Here is a 26,007-nt window from a genome sequence, read left to right as displayed (position 1 = left end):
CAATGCATTGAAAATAATTACATCAATTATTAATCATTTAAACATTGCATTATGTTTTAATTCCCCTCCCTCCTCCAATATTAAACAGAAAAACCCACAATGAATAAAAAGAATAAAAAATTTACTCCAAAAGCACTCAAAAACAATATCAGACTATATTTTCTAATAATTAAAATATTACTTCTAAATTACATCCAACTTCTCTTAAGAAAACAAAAAAAATAATTTTTTCCCTCAAAAATATTAACACAATATCATATATAAAATATCCTTCAAAAAATTTATTTAATCTCTAAATATTTAATCATAAATATAACTTTCTACCTTACAAGTAATCTCTCGTTAATCTCTTCATCTCCAAATATTAATTAAATTGAATAGAAATCCTCCAATAATTAAGATCTCACTTCTGAAACAGGTACACAATCCTTTATCGGGAACCCTTGGGGGACAGTGTGTTCCGAATTTCGCATTTTTCTGGATTTCGGAAAGCCAGATTTAAGCCCACCTGAATTGCGCTGTTGTATCCCCCCCACCCCCTTGCTTGCCAGTCTCTTCCCCTCGCCCGCCCGAATCGCGCTGCCGTCTCTCTCCCCACTTGCCGTATTTTGGAGCTTTCCGGATTTTAGATGTCTGGATAAAGGATTGTGTACCTGTATACTCTAAAGTTCCCTTATATTCCAACTAAGAAAAAAAGGGAAAAATTTTCTTCAATAAAGTAATCACATATTGATCCCTTGAACTATCTAAATCCAACACCCCTCCTGCTCTTAAGAACCCCCTCAAAAAATATAGAAAAACTAAATAAATATAAGGAAAAAAGAATTTCTCCAGAAATACTCTTCAGAATTTAATATCATATAAATATATAGAATCACATATATAAAAAGTCTCTAAATTAACATTTAACTTATAAATACAGGCATTCCTTTTACAAAGTAATCTCACATTAATCTCTTCATCTTCTATTACTCTTTATAGAATTAAAGTTAACATAATAAACTACCTTTTCCATTTATTAATATATATCAATATACTATTCCTTTATATCTAACCAAACTGTCCTTCAATAAATCAAATCTTACTTCTAAGTTACTCCAAACTTCTGTTGAAATTCAAAACATAATAAATGAAAAAAAAAATTATTTTTCCTAGTTTAATATTTAGCACCACCCCCTTCTATTGTTTAGGTGTGGCATCTGCCACAAAAAGCACGTGGTCAAAAGCTCCCAGACCTTGATACCCCTAACCTCCCAGGTGTACGTATCTTAAAATAAAGTATCAAGCTTAATAATAAAGTTACATCAATCAATAAAATAAACAAATCCATTCCCTAAAATCATTAATAAGTAATGGCTCCAAAAATTCAACTACTTGTTTACAATTTTTTTTCTTTTAACCACCAAGTAGTGAAATCTTCAACATTGAAGGATAACAAAATAGAAACATAACTTTTTTTTCCAAAAGGGTTTTCTTAACCAAATTGAACTCCCTTCGATTCATTAATTCTACTGCTTGTTTATAATCTTCAAAAAAAATTTTATGACCATCAGGTATTGAAATCTTCAGAGTAGCTGGGTAACGAAGTGAAAACTTATAGCCTTTTTCCAAAAGGGTTTCTTAACCAAATTGTATTCCCTTCTTCTGGCCAGCAATTTGTACTAATATCTGGGTAAAAGAAAATCTTTAATCCATGATATTCATGTGGGATTTTTTTTATTTTCACTCTTTCAGACGCTAAAGATTTTTCCTTATCTTGATATTTTGAACATTTAACTACTATAGAGCAGGGTTTTTCATCTGGTTGTGGTCATGGCCTAAGGGCTCTATGTGCCCTTTCAATTTCAATAGGATTTTCAAATTTATTCACCCCAGAACTTTAGGTATCCATCTTGTCTCTCTTTTAATCCAACAATTTTAATATTATTTCTTGTACAGTTTTTCACATTATCAATTTTTTCAACAGATCTCAGTAGAACTTCACTCTGCAATTTCCCTATTCTTCTGTACATTTTCAATGTTTGCTTCTATTTTATTAACCTTATCATTTATTTTACCCATATCCTGTATCTTTTTCATATTGTTAATTTAATATACTTTGTATTTATATATTTTACTTGAGATCTCAAATATATTTCCTCCTTCATTTCCCTCATCTATTGCAGCATTTCTCTTACAACACCCGCTAGTGAAATATCTTTAAATTTACTTCCCTCTATATAACTCTTTGCATAGCTCCATATTTATCTTGCTCTTGAAATACTAATATATCTTCTTGTTTCTTTTCTTTTCCTTGTTCTGTATCTTCATTAATGTCACCATCGAATTTCATAATGTCTTTTATTTCTTGACAGTTCCAACTTACTACACATATACTTAATTGTTGACTTGACCGAGTGCAATGACACATTCCTGCCAAATGCCATTTTTCTCAGTCTTCAGGAGGGACGCCTCCACAGGCATCTCCTCCGTTTCAACACTCCGTTGGGACCTCTTCACAACTCTAGGTCTGGGCTCCTTCTGTGATAGAGGCCTCCCTTCAATTTCTCTGGCAGAGAATCTAGTGACGATTTTTCCCTTATTTGAATGCATCTCAAAAGATAAATATATTATTCTTACAATGTGTTTTTACTTTGTTTTACTTCATTTAATTATTCCTTTTTTTAAAAACTTCCCACGAAGATCAAGATCCCACATTTTACATCCTCCAAGTCACATACTCCCCTTTGCAATATAAGTTTAACGGCCAAACATTGATGGATGTGGAAGATATTGTTTAGAAAGTTAAGCAAAGAAAAAAAAATCACAATATTGAACAATTTTTCCACTGCTGAAAACTGAAAATAATTGAACATTTAAATAATGCCACAAATTTCTAAGAATTTTGCAAGTGCTATGTTTTATCAAGATGCTAACGATTTTCTGAGTGAACCTTTCAAATTTCATATTTATCCTTCATATTTGAAATACAAAGATTTTCACTGTTGAAAAGGTGTTGTTCTGTAGACATCTTTCCTAGAGGCAATGATACTGAACTTTTGTGTGGCTTATGGTTTTTTTGGTCTAAATTCCTAACTTCATGATTGAGCAGTGTTCCATACTGAATATTAGAGAACAAGTCCCATTGAAAAACATTAATAAGTAAAAGCACCCACTTTGTAATCACTTGCCACTGACATTGCACTGTGACCATTTAAAAGTTCATACTCTCCACTTTGGAACTGAGCCACATAGACCAATTATGCTACACCGTCATAAAAAAATCAGAAAATGTTGTAAACACTGAGTGAACCTTTCAACCTTCCAGGCTGTGTCTGTGATTCATAGCCAGAGATTTGCAACAGCCATATTAGCAATTACAGGTACAAATTGCACAAATCATATAATCAATAGAAAAATAAAATATTCCCAAGATTCAAAGGCCAAAGATGCCATCTGATATCTTGATAAAACTTGAAGGGAAATACAAAGTGAGCATAAAGACAGCAGGTATAACATTTAAACCTCACAAAGCTTTCCACATGGTAGCACAAAATGTTCAACAAAAATATCCAGCCTATCTCCTTCTCCTTATTTAATAAAATGATTCTTTTGCACTAAATTCACACATTACTTTGAACAAATTGGGCTTTCTAACGACTCACTGAGTCTACCTTGTACTTCAAGTCACCATATAACCATATAACAATTACAGCATGGAAACAGGCCAATTTGGCCCTTCTAGTCCGCACTGATCCAAGTACCCTCCTCTAATCCCACTTACCAGCACTCTGCCCATATCCCTCCATCTCCCTCCCATCCACATACTTATCCAACTCTTTCTCAAATGACAAAATTGACCCTGCCTCCATAACCTTTCCCAGAAGCCCATTCCACACAGTAACCACTCTTTGAGTAAAGAAGTTCCCCCTCATGTTACTCCTAAACCTTTGCCCGTCAACTGTCAACCCATGACCTCTTGTATCCATCTCTCCTACTCTCAATGGGAAAAGCCTTTCCACATCAACTCTATCTATCCCTTTCATTATCTTAAAAACCTATCAAATCCCCTCTCAGCCTTCTACATTCCAAGGAATAAAGACCTAATTTGCTCAATCTCTCGTATTCCAGATGCTGAAATCCAGGCAATATTTTTGTAAATCTTCTCTGTACTCTATCTTGTTAATATCCTACCTATAAATCGGTGAACAGTACTCCAAATTTGGCCTTACCAATGCCTTGTACAGTTTCATCATTACTTCCCAACTCCTATATTCGATGCACTGATTTATATAGGCAAGCATACTAAAGGCCTTCTTTACCACCCTATCCACATGCTCTCCTATCTTCAAGGAACAATGCATGATTATTCCTATATCTTTCTGCTCCACTGCATTCTTCAATGCCCTCCCATTTACCACATATGTCTTGCTTTGATTGTTCTTTCCAAACTCCATCTGCCATCTTTCTGCCCACTCCTCTAAGCAGTTTAAATCCCTCTGTAATCTTTGAAAACCCTCTTCCTCATCCACAATTCCCCCTATTTTAGTATCTTCTGCATTTTACTAATACTATTTACCACCCCATCCTCCAGATAATTAATATATGACAAACAGCAACGGTCCCAATACTGAACCCTGAGGTACACCGCTTGTCACCGGCCTCCATCCTGACAAATAATTATCTACTACTACTCTCTGGCACCTTCCTTCCAGCCACTGTTGAATCCATTTGATTATCTCCAAATTAATACCCAAGGACTTAGCCTTCCTAACTAACCTCCCATGCGGAACCTTATCGAAGGCCTTACTGAAGTCCATATTGACAACATCGACTGCTCTACCCTCATCAACATTCCTAGTCATCGCTTCAAAAAATTCCACGATTGGTCAAACATGACCTTCCACGCACAAATCCATGTTGAGTGTCCCTGATCAGACTCTGGCCCTCCATATACTTATATATACTATCTCTAAGAACGCTTTCCATCAATTTACCTACCACAGACGTCAAACTTACAGACCGATAATTGCTAGGCTTGCTCCTCGAACACTTTTTAAACAAAGGAACCACATGCGCAACACGCCAATCCTCCGGCACTATACCCGTCTCTAAGGACATTTGAAAAATCACTGCCTGAGCCTCCACTATTTTCTCACTAACTTCTCTCAAGGTCCTGGGGAAAATCCTGTCAGGACCTGGAAACTTATTCACCTTTATATGTTTCAAAAGCTCCAGTCCTACCTCTTTCTTAATCACTATAGTCTCCATATATACCTCCTTTGCTCTTCCTTTACCCTGGACAGTTCAATATCCTTCTCCTCAGTAAATACTGAGGAAAATAAATTGTTCAAGACCTTCCCCCATCTCTTTTGGCTCCACACACATTTGTCCTTTCTGATTCTCTATTGGACCAATTTTGTCTCTCACTTTCCTTTTGCTATTTACATATTTGTAGAAACCCTTTGGATTTATTTACACCCTGCTTGCTAGCCACCTCATACCTTCTTTTAGCTTTTCTAATTTATTTCTTAAGATACTTTTTACATTCAATATAGTACCCAAACATCTCCTTTTTTTCCCATTTCTTATATTTATTGCAGTACTCCCTCTTTTTTCAAACCAAGTTTCCAATATCCATTGAGAACCATGGCTCTCTCAAACTTTTGACCTGACCTTTCAACCTAACAGGTTTATAAAGATTTTGTACTCTTAAAACCTCTCATTTAAAAGACCCTCCATTTCTCTATTATATCCTTCCCAGAAAACAAAATGTCCCAATCCACCCCTTGTAAATCCTTTTGCATCTCCTCAAACCTAGCTTTTCCCCACTCAAAAACCTATCCTTTTCCATAATTACCTTGAAGCTAATGGCACTATGATCACTGGACACCAAGTGCTCGCCCACACATACCTCTGTCACCTGACCCATCTCATTCCCAAACAGTAAATCCAAAACAGCTCCTCTCTAGTTGGTACCTCCACGTATTGATGTAAAAAGCTATCCTGCACACATTTTACAAACTCCAATCCATCTAGCCCTTTCACGGAATGGGTTTCCCAATCAATAGTCGGAAAATTAAAATCCTCCACAATCACTACCCTATGCTTATTACAAATATCTACTATCTCCCTACTAATTTGTTCCTCTAATTCATGTTCCCCATTCGGTGGTCTATAATACATCCCTATAATTGTAACTTCCCCTTTCCCATTCCTCAATTCCACCCAAATAGCCTCCCTGAACGAGCCTTCTATTCTATCGCACCAAAGCACCACTGTAATATTTTCTCTAACAAGAAGTGCAACCCCACCCCCTCTTGCCCCCTCAGTTCTATCACACCTAAAGCAACTAAATCCAGGAATATTTAGCTGCCAGTCACATCCCTCCTGTAACCATGTTTAACTAATTGCTACCACGTCATACTTCCAAGTTTCAATCCATACCTTCAGCTCATCCACCTTCCTTACAATGCTCCTAGCATTAAAATATATACATTTTAGAGATTTCCCACTTTTTACTTCCTGTAGGCCCCTATCTTTACCAACAGCTCTCTTATGATCTTTTGCAATTGACCTCTGTCCATCTTCATATAGAGCATCCCCCCTTTTCTATCACCTGCCTTTCCCCCCTCAAACACTGTCTACAAGCTTTCTCTGATTGCACTCTAACCTTCTCCTTGCTGTTCTCCTTTATTTGGTTCCCTCCCCCCAGCTATTCTAGTTTAAAGTCTCCTGAGTAACCCTAGCAAACGTCCCCGCCAGAATCCTGGTCCTCCTGGGGTTCAAGTACAATCCATCCTTTTTGTACAGGTCACACCTACCCCAAAAATGGTTCCAGTGATCCACAAACTTGAATCTCTGCCCTTTGCTCCACCCCTTCAGCCATGCATTCATCCTCCATCTCATTCTATTCCTGCTCTCACTGTTGCGTGGCACAGGCACTAATCCCGAGATTACTCCCTTTGCGGTCCTTCTTTTTAACTCTCTACCTAACAGCCACAGATACCCAGGTATAATTTCTGTTTATGCTGAAGGATGGTAGATGTTATCATTAGGCACAGTCTGGACTTGGTTGGAGGAAGAAAATGAGGGTTCTGATCATGATCCACAAATTGATTTTGGCAAGTGCTGATATGAGCACATCAGCTCAGGGCAGGGCAAAGCTGGGAGTATGCAGTGGAAGAGATATGAAGCAGGCGGATGAAAAGCCCACAATAGTAAATGCTTGATCTCTCAACTCAGGAAAGTATTTTCTGGCAGTGGACAGGAGGAAGGGAGAAGCCAATTTAGAAAAATAAAAAAATATTTTATATCAATTATCGCAGTAGATGGTTTGATCCTTTGTGCGTGTTGTCCTCAGTCTAGTACCTTCCCTTAATAACAAGTAATCTCATTAATGCAACTCATTTTGATGCCATGGATTTTTATTGATTAATTGATTTAATTATATTCGTTAAAACAAAGTTCAAGAGATGTAAATAGATTTAGATGTTTTGTTATATCATGAGCACTTTCACCATTAAAGTGGTTGAGGTATTAACAATAGAAGTGTTCTACAATCAAATATAGCATTTATTAATCTACTGACAAGATTAGCCTGTCTATTTAAAGCAGTGGTTCCCAACCTTTTTTATGCCCTGCACCCCTAAAAAATTTTAATATGTTCTCACGCCACTTAAAATAATAATTTATTTAAGAATAAAGGTGAAGGCTACAATCGGGAAATAGAACAGTTGGAAAGGGAGATAGTAAGTACAGAAAAATAACTAGCAACAAGGGACGATATAACAAAAAGAAGAGAATTGGCGGACAAAAAAATAAAATACGAAACATTACAAAAGTATAAGGTGAAGAAGAACATAATGAAAATAAAGCAAAAGTGCTATGAGCTAGGAGAAAAAACACACAAAATATTAGCCTGGCAACTTAAAACAGAAAAAGCTAAAAGAGTTGTATTGGCATCAAGGAAAAAGGACAAACAAATTACATATAATCCAATGGAGATTAATGAGAACTTTAAGGAATTTTATGAGCAATTATACCAAACTGAGAATGAGGGGAAAGATGATAAAATAGAAGAGTTTTTAGCTAAAATTGAACTGCCAAAATTGCAAGAGGAGCAAAGCAAACTGATAAAACCATTTGAAATAGAAGAAGTACAGGATATATATTAAAAAAGCTGCCGAACAATAAAACGCTTGGAGAGGATGGATTCCCAATAGAATTCTATAAAACATTTAAAGAGTTATTAATTCCTCCTCTCCTGGAAGTAATGAACCAGAGAGAAGAAACATAAAACTTGCCAGGTTATCATGCCGGATAATGTCTGTAAATTTATTAATTTAATTCATGCAGTTCAAGGAAATAAGATGCCAACAGCGGCTCTTGCTTTAGACGCAGAAAAAGTCTTTGACAGAGTAGAATGGAATTATTTATTCAAAGAATTATAGAGGTTCAATCTACCAGAAAAATATATTAATTGGATTAAAGCATTATACAATGGACCACTGGCGAAGGTGACAGTATGTGGATATGTATCGAACCAATTTAAATTAAGTAGGTCAACTAGGCAGGGATGTCCATTATCTCTCTCACAGTTCGCTTTAGCAATAGAACCATTGGCAGAACTGATAAGAACAGAAAATAAAATAAAAGGAATAAAAATAAAGGAGAAGGAGTATAAAATAAGTTTATTTACAGATGACATCATAGTATACTTAACAGAACCAGAAATATCAATAAAAGAACTATATAAGAAATTGAAGGAATATGCAGAAATATTGGGGTACAAGATCAACGCAAATAAAAGTGAAGCGATGCCAATGAGTAATGCGGATTATACAGAATTTAAAAAAGAATCACCATTTAAGTGCCAAACACAAGCAATTTGATACCTAGGTATTAGATTAGATAATAATTTAAGCCACTTGTACAAATTAAATTATCAGCCACTGATAAAGAAATTGCAGGAAGACTTAGAAAATTGGAAAGAATTACCACTAACGTTGATAGGGAGGGTAAATTGCATTAAAATGAATATCTTCCCAAGGATGCAATACTTATTTCAATCGTTACCAATTCCCTTAACAGAGAAATTATTCAATGAACTAAAGAGAATAATAAGGAAATTTTTATGGAAAGGGGGGAAACCGAGGATAGCATTAGATAAATTAACAGAGTGGTATAACCAAGCTGGTTTGCAGTTACCAAACTTTAAAAATTATTATAGAGCAGCACAATTAAGGTATTTATCAGACAAGGGAAAAACCAGATTGGACTAAGATAGAGCTAGATAAAACGGGAGAAGTTTCCGAAACATATACTTTATAAGTGGGATGAAAAGCTGGTGCAATATAAAAGGTCACCAGTACTGCATAATTTACTCAATATATGGAAGAAGATTCACGTAAAAAGGAAAAAAAAACAAATTACCAACTACCAAAATTATTATTGACACAAAATCAGCAAATCCCTTTTACAATAGATAATCTTTCCTTTAGAGAATGGGTCAGAAAAGGAATTAAAAGAATAGAAAATTGTTTTTTGGGAAATAATTTATTAACATTTGAACAAATGAAGTACAAATATGGAATAATTCATGTTTGCATACCATCAACTGAAAGTCTACTCAAAGGATAAATTGGGAAACAGACTGAGATTACCAGAAGGAAGCAGCTTTGAATATGTGATTACAGAAACAATGATAATAAAAAAGATTTATAACGAACATGTACATTAAGCTGCAAGAGATGGAAAATGATGAAATAAGCTATAAACCCAAATAAAAATGGGAAAAGGATTTAAACATAAAGATAAAAAATGAAACATGTGAAAAATTATGTTCTGGAACTATGAAGAATATAATAAACACAAGGTGATGCATGATACAGTATAATTGGTTACACAGGTTATACATCACGCCCCCAAAAGTTAAAAAATTGAGATCCAACATGATCAGATAGATGTTTTCGCTGTAAGAAGGAAATGGGAACAACAGTACATGCAATTTGGGCATGTGAGAAAGTGAAAAAGTTTTGGGAAGATCTAAATCAAATATTAAATAAAATCACAAACAACAACATACCAAGAAATCCAAAGATCTTTCTTCTAAGAAATGTAAGAAGTAAAGAATTAGGCCTCAAACTGGATGAAGCACAAAAAAAGATTTATTATGATAGCCTTAGCTGTAGCAAAAAAATGTATAATGTCAACTTGGAAATCAGAAGAGAGCCTGAGAGTACAGCAATGGTACATGGAAATGAATAAATGTATTCCATTGGAAAAAAATAACATAATTTAAAAAATAAAGTCACATTATTTGAACAAATTTGGGAACTGTACATGGAACAAAACAGAGAAGGCTTGCCTCAGACCTACACCCCCTAAAATGATAGAATGATAAGAAGACAAAATGACTTGATCCAGTGTATAAAATTAGATGACACAATTTTCTTGTTTATTTTGTGTGATGATATTGTTCAATGGTTTTATTGTGTTGTTTATGTTGAACGTTTAATGGGTTTGGAGGGGGGTGGGAAGGGGGAAGGGAAGGTAGGGGGTAAAAAGGGGAGAAAATGCCACTGTGTATATTTAAGAGGGAAATGTTTGTATGTAATTTGATTGATATGGTTCACAGTGAAAAATAACAAAAATTTTAAAAAAAGAATAAAGGTGAAGGTGATCAAAACAAATTTGTATAATCAATTTTAATAATATATAAACAGAAATGAAACGTATGGAAAAGAAAAAAATATTACAACAAATTAAAAGTTGCATAAACCCTACAAAAAATTAAATTAAATTTTCATCCATGCAAAAAATTGAACTAATGTTCATAAGCCAATTTAAATTTAATGACTCCTTTATTCCTGCTTATTGCCTGAGTTTTTCAAAACATGGCACTTTGTTGCTGACAGCAATTTGCATGTCTGCCTGTGCACCCAAGCGATTTCTAGATTTTGTCTTGATTGACAAAAGGGCACTAAATCCAGACTCGTATGTCGTCGCGAATTGGATGAGCACAGTTCGTGCTTTTTCACAAAGTCTTGGAAACATGTCCATTGTCGAACACCAATATTGTTCCAAAGTTTTGCTTTCAAACTGCATTTCAAGAACATGATTTGTGCACAGTTCAATAAGATCTTCCTTCAGCTCTTCATCATCTGACATATTATCCAAATTGAAGGAGTATGGATTTATAAAAAAAACTGAAATGTTATCTCGCACCCCCAAGGGTGCAAGATCTGGGTAGCCTTCCAGGGACCCAGGTGCAATTACTGGGCTTTCAAGTTGGGGGGCGTGAAAATCGACCCCCATGGCTATTTAAGGGGGATCACGTCCCCGCAATGGCTCAGTAGGTGACACATCAAACTATCGGCGGTCAGTCTCCCCCACCCCCCACACCAGTTGTCAGTCACCCCCCACTGTCAATCGCATTCCCTCCCACTCCACGTCAACTAACCCCTGTGCCTGCCGATTGCAGCGACCCCTCTCTCCCCGCCAATTGCAGCATCCCCCCCCACAGCAGCAACCTCTCCCCCAAATTGTGGTTCCCCCTCCTCCCCATGACAGTGACCCCTTTCTCCCCCATTCACAGCAGACACTTCAGCTGAGGTTTCACTGTGATGCCAGGGTGCAAGCGCTGACATCACAGGAGTAACTGGGTCGGCCATTTTTATTTTCAAACCGCTGGTGGACGTGACCTAGCTAATTTTTACTGGGTTCCCTGACTACCTTCGAGGTAGGGCAGGGACCTGCTTGACTTTGGAGCCCGCTGACTGGGTCAGATCCTTTCAGGCTGCCTTGTGAGTGGGGCACTAACTGGGCAAATTGCCTGGTTCACCCCATTTTACAAGGCAGCTTGAAAGCGCCTACAACCCTGCCTCAACTTTCCTGAACAGTAACGCACACAATGCAACACTTCACTTGTGAATCTACAGGATTATTTACTGCATCCATTTCTCCAGATGTGGCCACCTCTACATTGGATAGACTGCACGCAGACTGGGAGACAGTTTCGTTGAGCACCTTTGCTCTGTCTGCTGCAATAATAGGGACCTCCCAGTGCCTAACCATTTTAATTCCACAGACCATTCCCACACCGACATATCTACCCATGGCCTCATGCACTGCTAACCTGTGGCCATCCGCAAATTGGAGGAACAACACTATATATTCCATCTGGGCACTCTCCAAGCAGATGTCATTAACATCAACCTCCAGTTTCCATTAAACCCCTCCACCAAGACTCACTCTTTCTCTATCCCTGTCTACTTTCCTTCAGCTCTCTATCCCATTTCTTCCCCCATCAGTTAGCGTTTTTCTCGTCGAACTTCCCACCTGGATCCACTCCCTTCTCATTCCTCTCTTCAATTCACCTTTCCCCAACCTTTTTATTCAGGGGTCTGTTTTCTGTTTTTTGCTTGTATCTTGATGAAGGCTCAAGCCCAAGATGTTGGTTAACCTTTGCTTTGTGTGGATGCTGCGTGACCTTGCTGAGTTGCTACTGCATTTTTGTGTATTACACTGGACCTGCAGCAGTATCAGTTATTTCAATGCAGAAGGACGTGTGTAGCAGAAAGGTGAGTTGCAAGTAATTTACAATATCTTTATTTAATTTGGCTTATGTAAATACTTAATTCATTTTAATTTTTACAATTAAAATATATTAAAAATTCAGTATGTTTTTTTTTAAAAGAGTTTGGAATGTTTGTGAATGTCAGAAACATTGCAACTGCTTTTAAGTTCTGCCTGACATAACTCGTTGTCGAAGGGTTTCTGAAAATCTGATGGAGCTTCCCACTAGTTATTTTAGGAGACCTTTTAAAAAGTGGGTTAGGCAGGAGCGAGCCACCAATTGGAAGAAATTGTGGACCATTATGTTTCACAATATTTAAAATTGTTATAAATACTGCTCTACCAAGAATCAAACTCACTGGATGCATCTTTATGCTACCAGGCAGAATAGTCTCAAATAAATGGAATGTTTCTGACATAAACATTTCAAAATATTAAAAAACTAATAAACAAAAATATGCTTGTTTAAAAATTAAAGTAAATTAAAAGACTAAATTAAATGCTTACACCAATTCAATAATTACTCAAAATTACAGTTCAAAGTTTGAGTTATTGCTGACTTACTTGCAAGAACATGATTATCCTCATATTGTTTATTGGTCATCATAGTACATGAAGATATAAGCTGCTGGCCTTGTACCTGGTGAAAAGGCACCACAAGACTCTTTTCTTCTGGTGAGATACAAAGTGATTGATCGTGGGGTATTTAGTACAATAGATTGATGTTGGTGCTTTGATGCCCGATTTCTGAACTTTCATCTCATATTTTAGAAGTCCAGATCAGAACCAATTTAAATTTACACTTGTTATTCGTAATCAAAGAATAATTTTCAAAGAGATCGTGGCAATCTATAACCATTTAATTTGAACAAAAGTATCAAGATGAGGAATTGAAGGAAATCTCATTCTTTTCAGAAGCATTTGACCACATTAAAAGTTCCTCTCTTGGGATAGTAAGCAAAGCAAAACAAAAAAATCAGAATAGAAGATGATGGAAACATTTAGAGTGATGTGGTAAAAGGCCATTTGTTGGGAGAGAAGGGGTAGTGAACTCACGCAAGGAAGGCAGCAGGCTGTCTGTAAGCAGTTGAGTTTTCCTTAGGAGCTCGAGTTTCCTCCCACAATCCAAAGATATACAGGGTTATAGGTTAATTAGGTTTATTTGGGCAGCATGAGTCATGGGCCAGAAGGGCCTGACACCTTGCTTTATCTCTAAAATTTTTAAAAATACGACTTGGGCTGGTAGAGTGCAGAAAGAAGTAAGAAAATATTTCATTGGTCAGTAAAGACCTTCTGTGGATAGGATGGTGGAAGGAGATGAAACTCAAAAGCATTGACCGGAGTATAGATTTGGCTGCAGGGGTCAACAAGCACAAGGGCCTTTAAGCAGGAATAGGCAACCTAGCGCCTCAAACCTGCCGCTGTTCAATCTGATCATGGCTGATCTGCTCCAGGGCTCATTTCTTTCTTAGTGCCAGTCAATTCCCTGCTCTTCAAGAAAATAATCTGCTTCATCTTTAAATACCACAAATGCTTTGTCTTCATAACCCTCTCGGGTAGAGAGTTCCAGAGATTAACAACCTTTTGTGAAAAGATATCCTTAAAAAAATGATTGCCCCTCAATCTAAGAACCACATCCCCCCCATTTGAAATATTTCTGTCAGTAGAAACATCTCAACATCTTCCCTTCATTACCCACTCAGGATTGAATATATTTCAACAAGTTCACTTCTATCCTCCTAAATTCTAAAGAACAAAGATCTAACTTCTTTAGCTACTCTTGACAGGAATTAGGCTAATTAATTTCTATTGGACTGCCTCTAATGCCAAGATATCCTTTTGCAAGTAAGGGATCAAAACTGTGCATTGTTAGTGTTCTGTGCCATGTTTATGCAAACAGCATAAATAGAAGAAAGGCATTCTCGAACTAATACCTTCAGTCTCTGGGTCCACTTTATATTTAAAATTAAATGACAGAGCTCTTCCTTGCTCAGTCACCTGATAAGGAAAGAAACCCTCAAACAGATCCACTCCTCTTGATATACATTCCAACACTTCATCTGGCTTTCCAATCCCATGGATCAACCTTGCATTAGTGGAGAAAGAGAAAGGAGGACAGGTATTAGAAGGTAAAACAATGAAGCAATTAATGGTTAAAACAAATGTTAGAATTGCTCAGCTGGTCTGAAGGCATCATGTTGTTGATCTAATTCTGGAAGGTGCTCCAGTGTTAAATGATAGATATCCAATTTTACATTAACTTTGCTCACAATTCATCTTTAGACCAGTGGTTTTCAAACTACCCCCCTAAACTCACATTCCACTCTAAGTAATCCCTATGCCATAAGTGCTGTGATTAGTAAGGGACTGCTTAAATTGGTAGGTGGGTGGAAAGAAAAAGGTTGAAAACCACTGTTTTAATCGTACCTAATTGACTTTCAAGCAAAATATTTTAATAACAATTGGGTCAAGAGCAGTGGTTCTTAACCTTCCCTTCCCACTCACATTAAGCAATCCCTTACCAATCACAGAGCACATGGCATAGGGATTACTTAAGGTGGAATGTGAGTTTAAGGGGGCAGTTTGAAAACCACTGATTAAAACAGTTCAACAATAAATTTCATATAATCCATGGTCTCATGGGTTTGATTTTAAAAAAATTCCATCCATTATACTAAATGACCACCAACCTAATAAATCCTCATACAAAGAACAATGAATGGAGTCCAAATAATTTGCAGCATGTTTTCATTTTCTTTCTATCAATCATAAACATCTGAAATCATTAGTTTGGGTCAAGATCTTGTGTACCTTGTGTAGCTTCCTATTAAAAAAGCCCATCTCCATGAGGAAACGTGGATAGCATGAAATGTCACAGCAGTATCTCCAGGGTTGTTGGCACACAGGAGAGGGGGAATTTATGTGCCTCAATCTGTGCTACAATCACCATTTCCTTCCCAGCCACTACATCCTATTCCCTACAATCATCTAAAGACATAACCAGATATCCCTGACTCTCGAGAGGGCTTCAGAGGAAATATCCATACCATCATTTTAAGACAGCCTATTTCCCTCTCTGTTACCTTCCCTCATATGGTTTTCTGATGAAACCCTCATCCACAGGTATTTTATCTCTAGATTTAAGATCTCCAATCAACTCCTGGCTACCCTCTTGTTGAGATCATGAAAAGGTTTGCTGGGTCTGTCCTAATTGAAACCAAACTCTGACCACTGTCATAACCACAGTGTTTGAACTGTACATTATCTTTCTTTTCTTTCTTTTCCAATCTTTTTATTATTATTATAATTTATAAACACATACAGTTCAAAGAGATATGAAAAATACAGAGTAAATAACGAATTAATACAGAGATATTAAACAATAATATTGCAGAATAAAAATATATCATAAAAAAAAATTAGATCAGTTTAGAGTATGAACTATCTCTAAAAAAAATGATATAATTAATAAAAATATATTAAAAAAAAGAGAGAAAAAAAAACCCCAAAAAGGAAGAAAAAACAAATCTGAATTAAAAACTTTAAAAAAAAACCTACCGATATAGCTAAATCACGCCGATCACTCCGATCTCATCTAACAGCCCAATTATCATACATAATCATAAAAAGAAAACAGAGCCAGATCAACTCACCACAAATGAAAATATTGAATAAATGGTCGCCAGGTTAACTCAAACTTAGAAGGGGATTCATAGACAGAGTTTCTAATTTTCTCTAAATTTAAACATAGTATAGTTTGGGTAAGCCATTGGAAAACAGTGGGAGGATTAACCTCTTTCCAATTCAATAGTATAGATCTTCTAGCCATTAGTGTAAGAAAAGCAATCATACGATCCGCAGGAAGAGATAAATAAGTCAAATCTATCATAGGTAATCCAAAAATTGCAGTAATGGGATGTGGTTGTAAATCAATATTCAAAACGGTAGATATAATGGAAAAAATTTCCTTCCAATAATTCTGTAAAGAGGGACAGGACCAAAACATATGTGTAAGGGAAGCTATTTCCAATTGACATTTATCACATATAGGATCGATATGAAAATAAAAACGATGGAGTTTATCTTTAGACATATGAGCTCTATGAACAACTTTAAACTGTATCAGTGAATGTTTTGCACATAGAGAAGAGGAGTTTACCAGTCGCAGAATTTTATTCCAATTTTCATTGGAAATATGAAGGTTGAGTTCTCTTTCCCAATCATTTTTAAACTTTCCAAAAGTCCCAGAATTTATTTTTGTAATTATATTATATAATTTAGATATCACACCTTTTGGAGGGAATTTTGAATATAGTATATCCTCTAAAACGGTCGTAGTCTCCCGATTGGGAAAAGAGGGTAAAGTCGAAACTAAGAAACTCCTAATCTGCAAATATCGAAAGAAATGAGATCTAGGTAAATCATATTTCATGGATAATTGTTCAAATGACATGAAAGAGTTATCCAAGAATAAATCCGAAAAGCATGTTATACCTTTAACTTTCCAGAGTAAATAAGCTTGATCAATTAGAGAGGGATGAAAAAAGAAATTTAGTACAATAGGGGTTTCCAAGATAAAATGACTTAGGCCAAAAAATCTCCGGAATTGAAACCATATATGTAGTGTATGTTTAGCCATTGGATTATCAATTAGTTTATATAGTTTAGTAAGAGTAAAAGGGAGAGCAGCTCCCAAAATAGAACTAATTGAGAAATTTTGTACCAGTTTAATTTCTAAATTTACCCAATGGGGATTTAGAGATAATTCTGAATAATTCAACCAATACCTTAAGTAACTAATATTAATTGCCCAATAATAAATTCTAAAGTTGGGTAATGCCAATCCTCCCTCCAGTTTAGATTTCTGTAAATATTTTTTTCCCAATCTAGGATTCTTGTTTTGCCAGATATATGAAGACAATTTAGAATCGACCTTATCAAAAGAAGATTTAGGAACAAAAATAGGTAGAGCTTGGAATATATATAAAAATTTAGGTAAGATCATCATCTTAATAGCATTAATTCGGCCTATCATAGATAGGGATAATGGTGACCAATTGGTAAGTAAACTACCGATCAGGTCCAATAGAGGGAAAAAATTAGTCCTAAACAAATCTTTATGTTTTTTAGTAATCTTAATCCCTAAATATATAAAATAGTCTCTAGCTATTTTAAAAGGCAAACTATCATAAATAGGAACCCATCCATTAAAAGGGAATAATTCACTTTTATTTAAGTTCAGTTTATATCCCGAAAAATTACTAAATTGGGCTAATAAAGATAAAACTGCAGGAATAGAATTTTCAGGATTGGAAATATATAGCAATAAATCATCTGCATATAGTGATACTTTATGAATATCCCTGCAACGAATAATACCAGTAATATTAGGTGCTTCTCTGATAGCAATTGCCAAAGGTTCTAAAGCTAAGTTAAATAATAAAGGGCTAAGGGGGCACCCTTGCCTGGTGCCCCGAAATAATCGAAAATATGGCGATCTTTGGGTATTAGTAAAAACTGAGGCAACTGGGGAATTATAAAGAAGTTTAATCCAAGATATAAATATTGGACTAAAATTAAATTTTTCAAGAACTGTAAATAAATAAGGCCATTCTACTCTATCGAAGGCCTTCTCAGCATCTAATGAAATAACACATTCTGAGGACTTATGTGAAGGGGTGTAAATAATATTCATCAATCTTCTAATATTAAAGGAAGAATAACGATTTTTAATGAATCCAGTCTGGTCTTCACAGATAATATATGGTAATATCTTCTCTAGCCTTGTCGCTAGAATTTTAGAGAAGATCTTAGAATCAACATTCAACAAATAAATTGGTCTATAAGAAGAACATTCGGTCGGGTCTTTATTTTTTTTCAAGATTAGAGAAATCGTAGCTCTATAAAATGATTGTGGTAGTTTACCCAATGTGATAGATTCATCAAACATCTTAATAAGCCAGGGAGAGAGAGTAGAAGAAAAAGCTTTATAAAATTCCACAGAATATCCAACAGGACCTGGTGCTTTCCCCGAATTCAGTGAGGAAATAGTATTATTGATCTCAGAATCTGTAATGGGTTTACTTAATTCTAACATTATCTTTCAATTAGCAAATGCCTTGAGATTAAAAGTGCTGTCAAATCCAACCATCCCTTTGACCTTTCCTATAATATCAATCACTTCCAGTCATACTATCTGCACCATTCAACATTCAAAAAAATGCCTTCAGTTCCCCAAATTTTGTAAGTCTTTCCCTTAACCTTACAGCTGATCTTCTCCTTTGAGATACACTCTCAAAATCTTTGACTAAGATTCTGGTGATCTCCTTTCAGGGTTTATTCTCAGTACAATGCTCTTAGCCCGCATCTTCATTTGGAATGAAGATGCTTTATGAATGCAAGTTGTTATTGACCTGTGGAAATTTCCTACAATACGTCTAATTTCAAAGTGGCACCTTATAGATTAAACAATGAAATGGATCAACACACAACTGAGTTTTCAGATTCAAAATGGATGTGACATTTAATGATTTGAATTTGACCAAAATTCCTTGTTTTCTGAATGATGATAGGGCAATAAGTATTTGTTATTACTAATTGTCACAGATGCAACAGCAAAGTAGCGACAGAAGAGACAGGTTTAACAAGGCATTACAGCAGACATATTTTATTGAGTCCCCTACCTTGGTTTGTCTTCAGGCAATTCTTCTGTAACCGAGGAGATCAAATTCAGTTTTACATCATCTGGCATGGTATCTCCCTGAAAACCATCCAATAGGAAACCTCCAACTGGCCGCTTCATGGTTTCTCTAACAGACCTCAGCCTCTCCTCAAGAATGTCTCCTCCTTCTACTACTCCTACAATCTCCGTGTTCTTCAGCACCTGAACACCAAACAAACTCATCATAATGGTTTCGGGTGGCACAGTGAGGGCATCACAGTTAGTGTAGTGGTTAGCACAATGCTATTAATAGCACCAGTGACCCGGGTTCAAATCTGGTGTTGTCCAAAAGGAGTTTGTACATTCTCCCCATATCTGTGTGGGTTTCCTCAGAGGGCTGAGGTTTCCTTCTTCACTTCAAAATACACAATGCTTGAAGTTTAATTGGGGTATTTGTACAGCACGGACTTGTGGGCCAGAAGGACCTGTTACCTATGCTGTATCTCTACATTTAAAATGTTTATAGGAACATAGGAAGTAGGAACAGGAGTAGGCCAAAAATGGCCCATCGAGCCTGCTCCGCCATTCAATAAGATCACGGCTGATCTAATTGATGACCCAACTCCACCTACCTGCCTTCTCCCCATATAAATTGTTAATTAATTGTATGACAATTTATCATGCACAATTTTGTTCAATAGTTCCATTAAGTATTCCAACATTAATTTGATCACTTGAAAGCAGAGGTTTTCAAACTTTTTCTTTCCACTCGCAATCCCTGTGCCATAGGTGCTCTGTGATTAGTAAAGGATTACTGAAAGTGGTATATTAGTGAGAAAAAATGGTTAAGAACCACTGCTTTAGACTCAATTATCACTGAAATATTTTGCTTGAGAAAAATTGTCATTGGCCCATTTCCTTTGGAGTTATGAAATTGTGCACATACGAGTCAATTAGGTACGATTAAAACTGTGGTTTCCAAACTTTTTCTTGCCACTCACATACCACCTTAAGCAATCCCTGCCTAATTACAGAGAACCTATGGTATAGGGATTACTTAAGGTGGTATACAAGTGGGAAAATAGTTTGAAAACCACTTATTTCAAGTATTAATGCTTCTTTTGATTTGTTTATCTTCACCTGAAGCCACCAAAGATTTGCCATACTGTCATGCCAGAGTAGTCATTTTACAAATTCCCTATCTATGTTTCTTTTCTGTCCTTCCCAAATTCCAAATAGCCCCATGTGACTGTTCTGGCTTGGCCATGACATATCCATAGTCAGCATACCTGACAATGCACATTGTGATACTTACTCAGGCATGAAACAAGAACCAACCTCCATTGGTGGATGTTTTATCCTCTGAATTATAAACAGATGAGATTCAGCCTTCTTTTATAGAAAAATGCAGAGCCCCCCCTGTCCTTGCATCATCGGATCTTCTAAAATGTTTCCACAATTGAATATAGGACAAATCAAATTATTGTAATTTTTTGCACATCTTTATTCCTTTCAGAACTTTATCGAACATACATGGCAGCAATCAAAACTGCACCTTCAGAGACAACTACAAATCCTAAGTTTTGCAATATCAATATATATGGCTTTGCCAAAATCTATTGCTCTTCACAATCAACTCTTCCTGACTCCAGTTTTCCACTCCACATTCTTTATGAACACTGCCAATCTGAAATAAAATTAAAAGAATATTCCCCTTGCTTCCAATCCTCATCAGTTAACTCTGCTGCCACTATACCTGCTCACCAATCATGTTTTCTCTGATTTCAATCTCATCTCATCTTATCTCAAATCACATAACTTATTCTCGCATCCCTGTATAGTGTTGCCTTGCTCAATCTGAATAATTCTGTCTAATCCTTTAACATTTTATCAAGGATTTTGTTCCGTCTATTAAGCTGGTGATCCCTTTACTCAGGGATGACATGCAACATCATTTTCTGGAATGAAATAAGAAAGTGACTGTAATAAATGTATAGAAGTGCTAGAGAAACTTAGCAGATCCAGTAAAGTCCTTAGGAGGTAGGGACATAAAACCAACGTTTCAGGCCTGAGCCCTTCATCATGGTATGAGCAAAAAACACCTGTATAAAAAGGTATGAGGAGGGAAGAAGGGAGTTGGAAGAGCACAGGCCAACAGCCAAGAGTTAGGTGGACATGGATATGAGGGCAGGAGAGAAAAGCTGAGAAATGATCAGGGGAGGGGATAGCTCTGTGAAAGCAGAGCAAGAGGAAAGGAGTCAGAGGGAAAGGGAAAGCGAGACAAGGGAGTGGAGCTGGAAGGAAGGTAACATAGGGATAGGGAACTAGAGGGAGGGGGTGGGCGAGGGTAGTTCGCTAATGGCAACCAGAGAAGTTTATGTTAATGCCAGCTAGTTGGAGGGTGCCTATACAGAATACGAGGTGCTGTTCCTCCAATTTGTCTCAGTTGGGCAGCGCATGAGATGATGGTTAGACACGTTGGCATGGAAATGGGGCAGGGAATGGAATTAGTTTGCCCTTTCCCCTCTCCTGCCCTCCTAACCATGCCTCTTAGCTGTTGGCTATGTTTCACTCCCCCGCCCCTCCTTCCTTGCTCTCCCTTCCTTTTATTGAGCTTTTTGCTCATATCCTGATGGAGGACGCAGGCTAAAATCATTGGTTTTATATCTTTATCTGCTCAGTTTCTGCAGCACTTTCGTGCTTGATAATTTTCTGGGGGTGCTTCTCTCTATCAGAAATCTTGAACCTTGAAGGACAGCCTCTCTAGATACACTGAACAGAATGAAGGAAAAAGGCCCACCTAAAACAAAGATTTCTATCATAACACTGAGGGGAAAAAAGGGCCCACCAACAACATGAGAACTTTTATTGTTATGACTTTTTGTCTCCTTGATATTTGAAATGAATGCTGGAGTTATGACTGATAAAGAGGAATTTTGGGTGACTGCATAATACCTTTTTTAAATGAGTCTTACTTATTTGTTGATAAGATGAATGTTTCCCAACATATTTTATATTTTATATATGTTTCCCAACATATATATTCTAACCAACTCCACAGGAGGTATCCCCTCAAGACTCAGTCCCTAACCCATACAGGAAATGATAGAATGGATTTTTAAGGCTGAACAGATAACAGACAAGTGAAAGTCAGGATAGAAGCATGTGGAGGACAGCAGAGTATTACATGACATATGACATCTTTAATTAAATGGTATATAACCATGCCAAACCTGGGAGAAAGTTGATGTAAAACTTTTTACAATGAGACATTTTATTTTTGACATAAGACATATACACGACTGACTACTAATTGGTCGGGTCTTGTTAATTGGGATATGTGGTTTCCTCTATACATCATGTCCAGAAGCTACACCAATACCCTGATTGGCCAGAGATAACCGGGTTCAGGACAAAGAGAGGTATCTCTAAGATGGAGCAGGTCATTATGATCCTGTTCCCCTTCAACGGTTCGAGAAAGGCATCCAAAGAGCTGATTCGCTGACTCAGCATTGGAGCTATTGGCTAACGAAATGGCTAAGGGGCTTCAAGTAGCTGGGAAGGTGATGGCTCAACTGTCAACAGATATGGTTGCCATCTGTACTGTGAAAATCCAGAACCAAATGGACCTTGATTTTATTCTGGCTGTTCGTGGGGAGATATGTAATATTAAGGCTGCTGTACAAATAGCTCTGGAAACATCACTAAATGGGTGAACCACATGTAAAAAGAGAGATACAGGACTTATGAGAAATTAGTGCGAAATACCTATTACACCTACCCCTTTGCACAATGCTTTGCTACTGAATGTATCCAGTGTCAGAAAAAAAACTTACATTATGCTCCTTTTTTAGATTTACTGTTTTTATGCTGTCCACATATTCTACACAGATGTTTTAGTTGTTTTCATCAAATGATAAAAAGAAGGGACTGTAAAAGATTCTATTTTTAAGTTATCCAGAAATAGCAATTATTAAGGAAAAGCACCCAGCCTGAAAATCTGTTAGAAAAATAACATGTTCATGTTTACTCAAAGCAAACTCACTAGTTTTTTTTCCCCCAGAAAAGCTAAATTAGCATTTAAATTAACTATTCAAAAGGCCCTTTCATGCAGTGAAAAAGCCCGTGTAAAGACGAGATTCTCCGCCCTCAAGTCGTGAGACTTACTTCCTTGAATGCACCGTGACCGGCTCCAAAGCGCCGACTGTGTTCCCTCTCAGAGAAGGATAATCAATAGAGTGCTTCGCTCCGCCGCCCCGCATGAATGTAATGCCACAGCAAGCAGCTGGTTAGAGGCAGGCTGATGACATCGCATTGATGTCATCAGCTTGAGATGCAGGAGTGGGATTTAATGGCATTAATGATAGCACACAGGAATTTCTGCCTAGATACTAAGACCCATTTGTCTTGCCTGCTCTGGGGCCGCCATGATCCACTTTAGGGCTCTTTCTGCGTCAGGGCGTATGAATGACCAACTCGGCGGGCAGCGCTACGACACCAGTTGCCTCACCTCCATCAGCTCTGGAGGGTGCTATGAGGTGCTGCTCATCATAAATGAGACCCAGGAGCAGCCTTTTAGGGTTACTCCATGAAAGGTATGTTTATATTTTCCCTCTGCATTTATAGCTGGCCTCCAGGCGGAGATCTGGCATGAAAGGGCCTCTGATTGCGCAATTGTTAAAGGTTGGCAAGAGCAGTACCATCTTAAGAAATCTGACAGAACCTGTTCCTATTTGGCTATTGGCTGACCAATAGTGATCTGACAATATGACTACAGAAGGCATAAACTTCTCATTTCAGCATCAAACTATCTTTCTCTTTGAACCTGAGCCAAAGTTTCTGATCCTTTGGGAATCTTAAGAACTCAATCATTTCCCAAGACTAGTAATTGACATGTGATAATTAAAGTCTAAAGCTCAGATATAGAGAATGCTGATGTTAAAGTATATTAGACCATAACCTATGAAACATTAACTCATTTGTATGATGTAAGAAATCAAATCTCTTCTAATTAATTTGTACATGTGAATAACTTTGACATTAATCATTTCCATTTAGGGAGGAGTCACGTGATGGAGTAGTGGCCGGTCGGGGAACTCCAGCCCTCACCGGAAAAGTTAAAAAAAAACACAGAAAACACAAAGACACAAACACAAAAATTAAAATAAAGTGAAAGTAAAGGTGGGAAGAAAATGGCAGCGAAGAAAGAAATGTCGAAAGCAACGGGAAGAAGAGAAGAAGACATCAGAAGAAGAAGGTGAAGGCCTTACCTGTCCGAGGAGGCCTGCTGTGGAGAGAGAAGCCCGCTCCCTCAGGTCAGTCGAAGTCCCGAGCTCGGGACTACAAAAATGGCTCGCGGAGCCAAGCAAAAGTGTGCAACCGCGCATGCGCAAGGAGTCGCGCATGCGCGATGCGCAAGACAAAAGAAACTGACGGGAGGGGGGGACCAGCTGAGGAGTCGATCTCCACAGCTGAGAATGACAGCTACAGCACAACAACAAGAGAACATAGAAAACAACGAGAACAAGAAAGAAGAGAGTAAAAAGAAATCAAGGAAACAACAGATGACCAACCCAGAGGAAGAAGAAGAAGAAGAAGAAGAAGAACATAGAGAAATGGAAGAAGAAGGGAAGGGCAAGACAATGGATATATATATATTTTTTAAAGAATATATGGAATCAGTAAAAGAATGGCAATCACAAGAATTTAGTGAAATAAAAAGAAGAATTAAAAGTACAGAAGAAAAAATGAATAGATTAGAGTTGGTCATGTCAGATATAGGAAAAAGAGTGGACAAGCTGGAAGAACGAGAAACAGCCGTAGAAATGGAAGTAGAGGACTTAAAAAAGAAATTAGAAGAATTTAATAAAAAAGTTAAAGAGACACAAGAGCTGTTAGCTCAGAAGATAGATATAATGGAAAATTATAATAGAAGAAATAATATAAAGATAGTGGGCCTTAAGGAAAATGAAGAAGGCAAGAATATGAGAGAATTTATAAAAGATTGGATCCCCAGGGTCCTAGGAAGACCAGAATTACAGGAAGAAATGGAAATAGAGAGGGCACATAGAACATTAGCCCCTAAACCACAGCCACAACAAAAACCAAGATCCATTTTAGTAAAATTCCCAAAATATACAACAAGAGAAAATATATTGGAGAAAGCAATGAAGAAAATAAGAGAAGACAAAAAGCCACTGGAATACAAAGGTCAAAAAGTTTTTTTCTATCCAGACATAAGTTTTGAACTCCTGAAGAAGAGAAAGGAGTTTAATACAGCAAAAGCGATCCTATGGAAAAAAGGATATAAATTTATGCTAAAGTACCCAGCGGTACTTAAAATAGTTATTCCAGGGCTGCAAAACAGACTATTCTCGGATCCGGAGGAAGCACGAAAATTTGCAGAACAACTACAAAACAGACAGAGAGATGAAGACATGTAACGAGAGCAAAAATGACCACGAACTATATGTATGTGTGTATATGGGTATATATATATGTGTGTGTGTGTGTGTGTGTGTGTGTGTATGCCTTGTTGATCTGCTTAAGTTAAATTGTTTTGATATATATCCATTTACTGTCACTTTCGCCAATGGCCCCTTATATAATGCTTTAATCCAATTAATATATTTCTCTTGTAAACTGAATTTTTGTAGTACTTTGAATAAATAATTCCATTCTACTCTGTCAAAGGCCATCTATATAAACTCAATTATTATCCACTAATGAAAAAATTACAGGACGACTTGGAAAGACTTACCACTAACACTAATAGGAAGGATAAACTG

At 36.9% G+C, this 26,007-nt stretch overlaps 1 protein-coding gene across 5 annotated transcripts in view; it reads right to left on the bottom strand.

Moving 5' to 3' along the window:
- The window catches only part of qtrt2 (queuine tRNA-ribosyltransferase accessory subunit 2), a 52,570-nt gene that overhangs the window by 9,281 nt on the left and 17,282 nt on the right, over window positions 1-26,007 (bottom strand). For 3 of the 5 annotated variants that reach the window (XM_069890015.1, XM_069890011.1, XM_069890012.1), the window contains exons 6-8: window positions 19,242-19,441; window positions 14,493-14,644; window positions 13,123-13,230 (exon numbers count right to left, since the gene is read on the bottom strand). In XM_069890015.1, the coding sequence (XP_069746116.1) occupies window positions 13,123-13,230; window positions 14,493-14,644; window positions 19,242-19,441 (460 nt within the window). The remainder of the gene's footprint in view (window positions 1-13,122; window positions 13,231-14,492; window positions 14,645-19,241; window positions 19,442-26,007) is intronic. The other 2 variants (XM_069890013.1, XM_069890014.1) reach the window with 2 other exon arrangements.

This window comes from Narcine bancroftii, chromosome 7 (genome assembly GCF_036971445.1).
Source record: "Narcine bancroftii isolate sNarBan1 chromosome 7, sNarBan1.hap1, whole genome shotgun sequence".
Taxonomy (NCBI): Eukaryota; Metazoa; Chordata; class Chondrichthyes; order Torpediniformes; family Narcinidae; genus Narcine; species Narcine bancroftii.
This window is presented reverse-complemented; position numbering and strand designations above follow the sequence as displayed.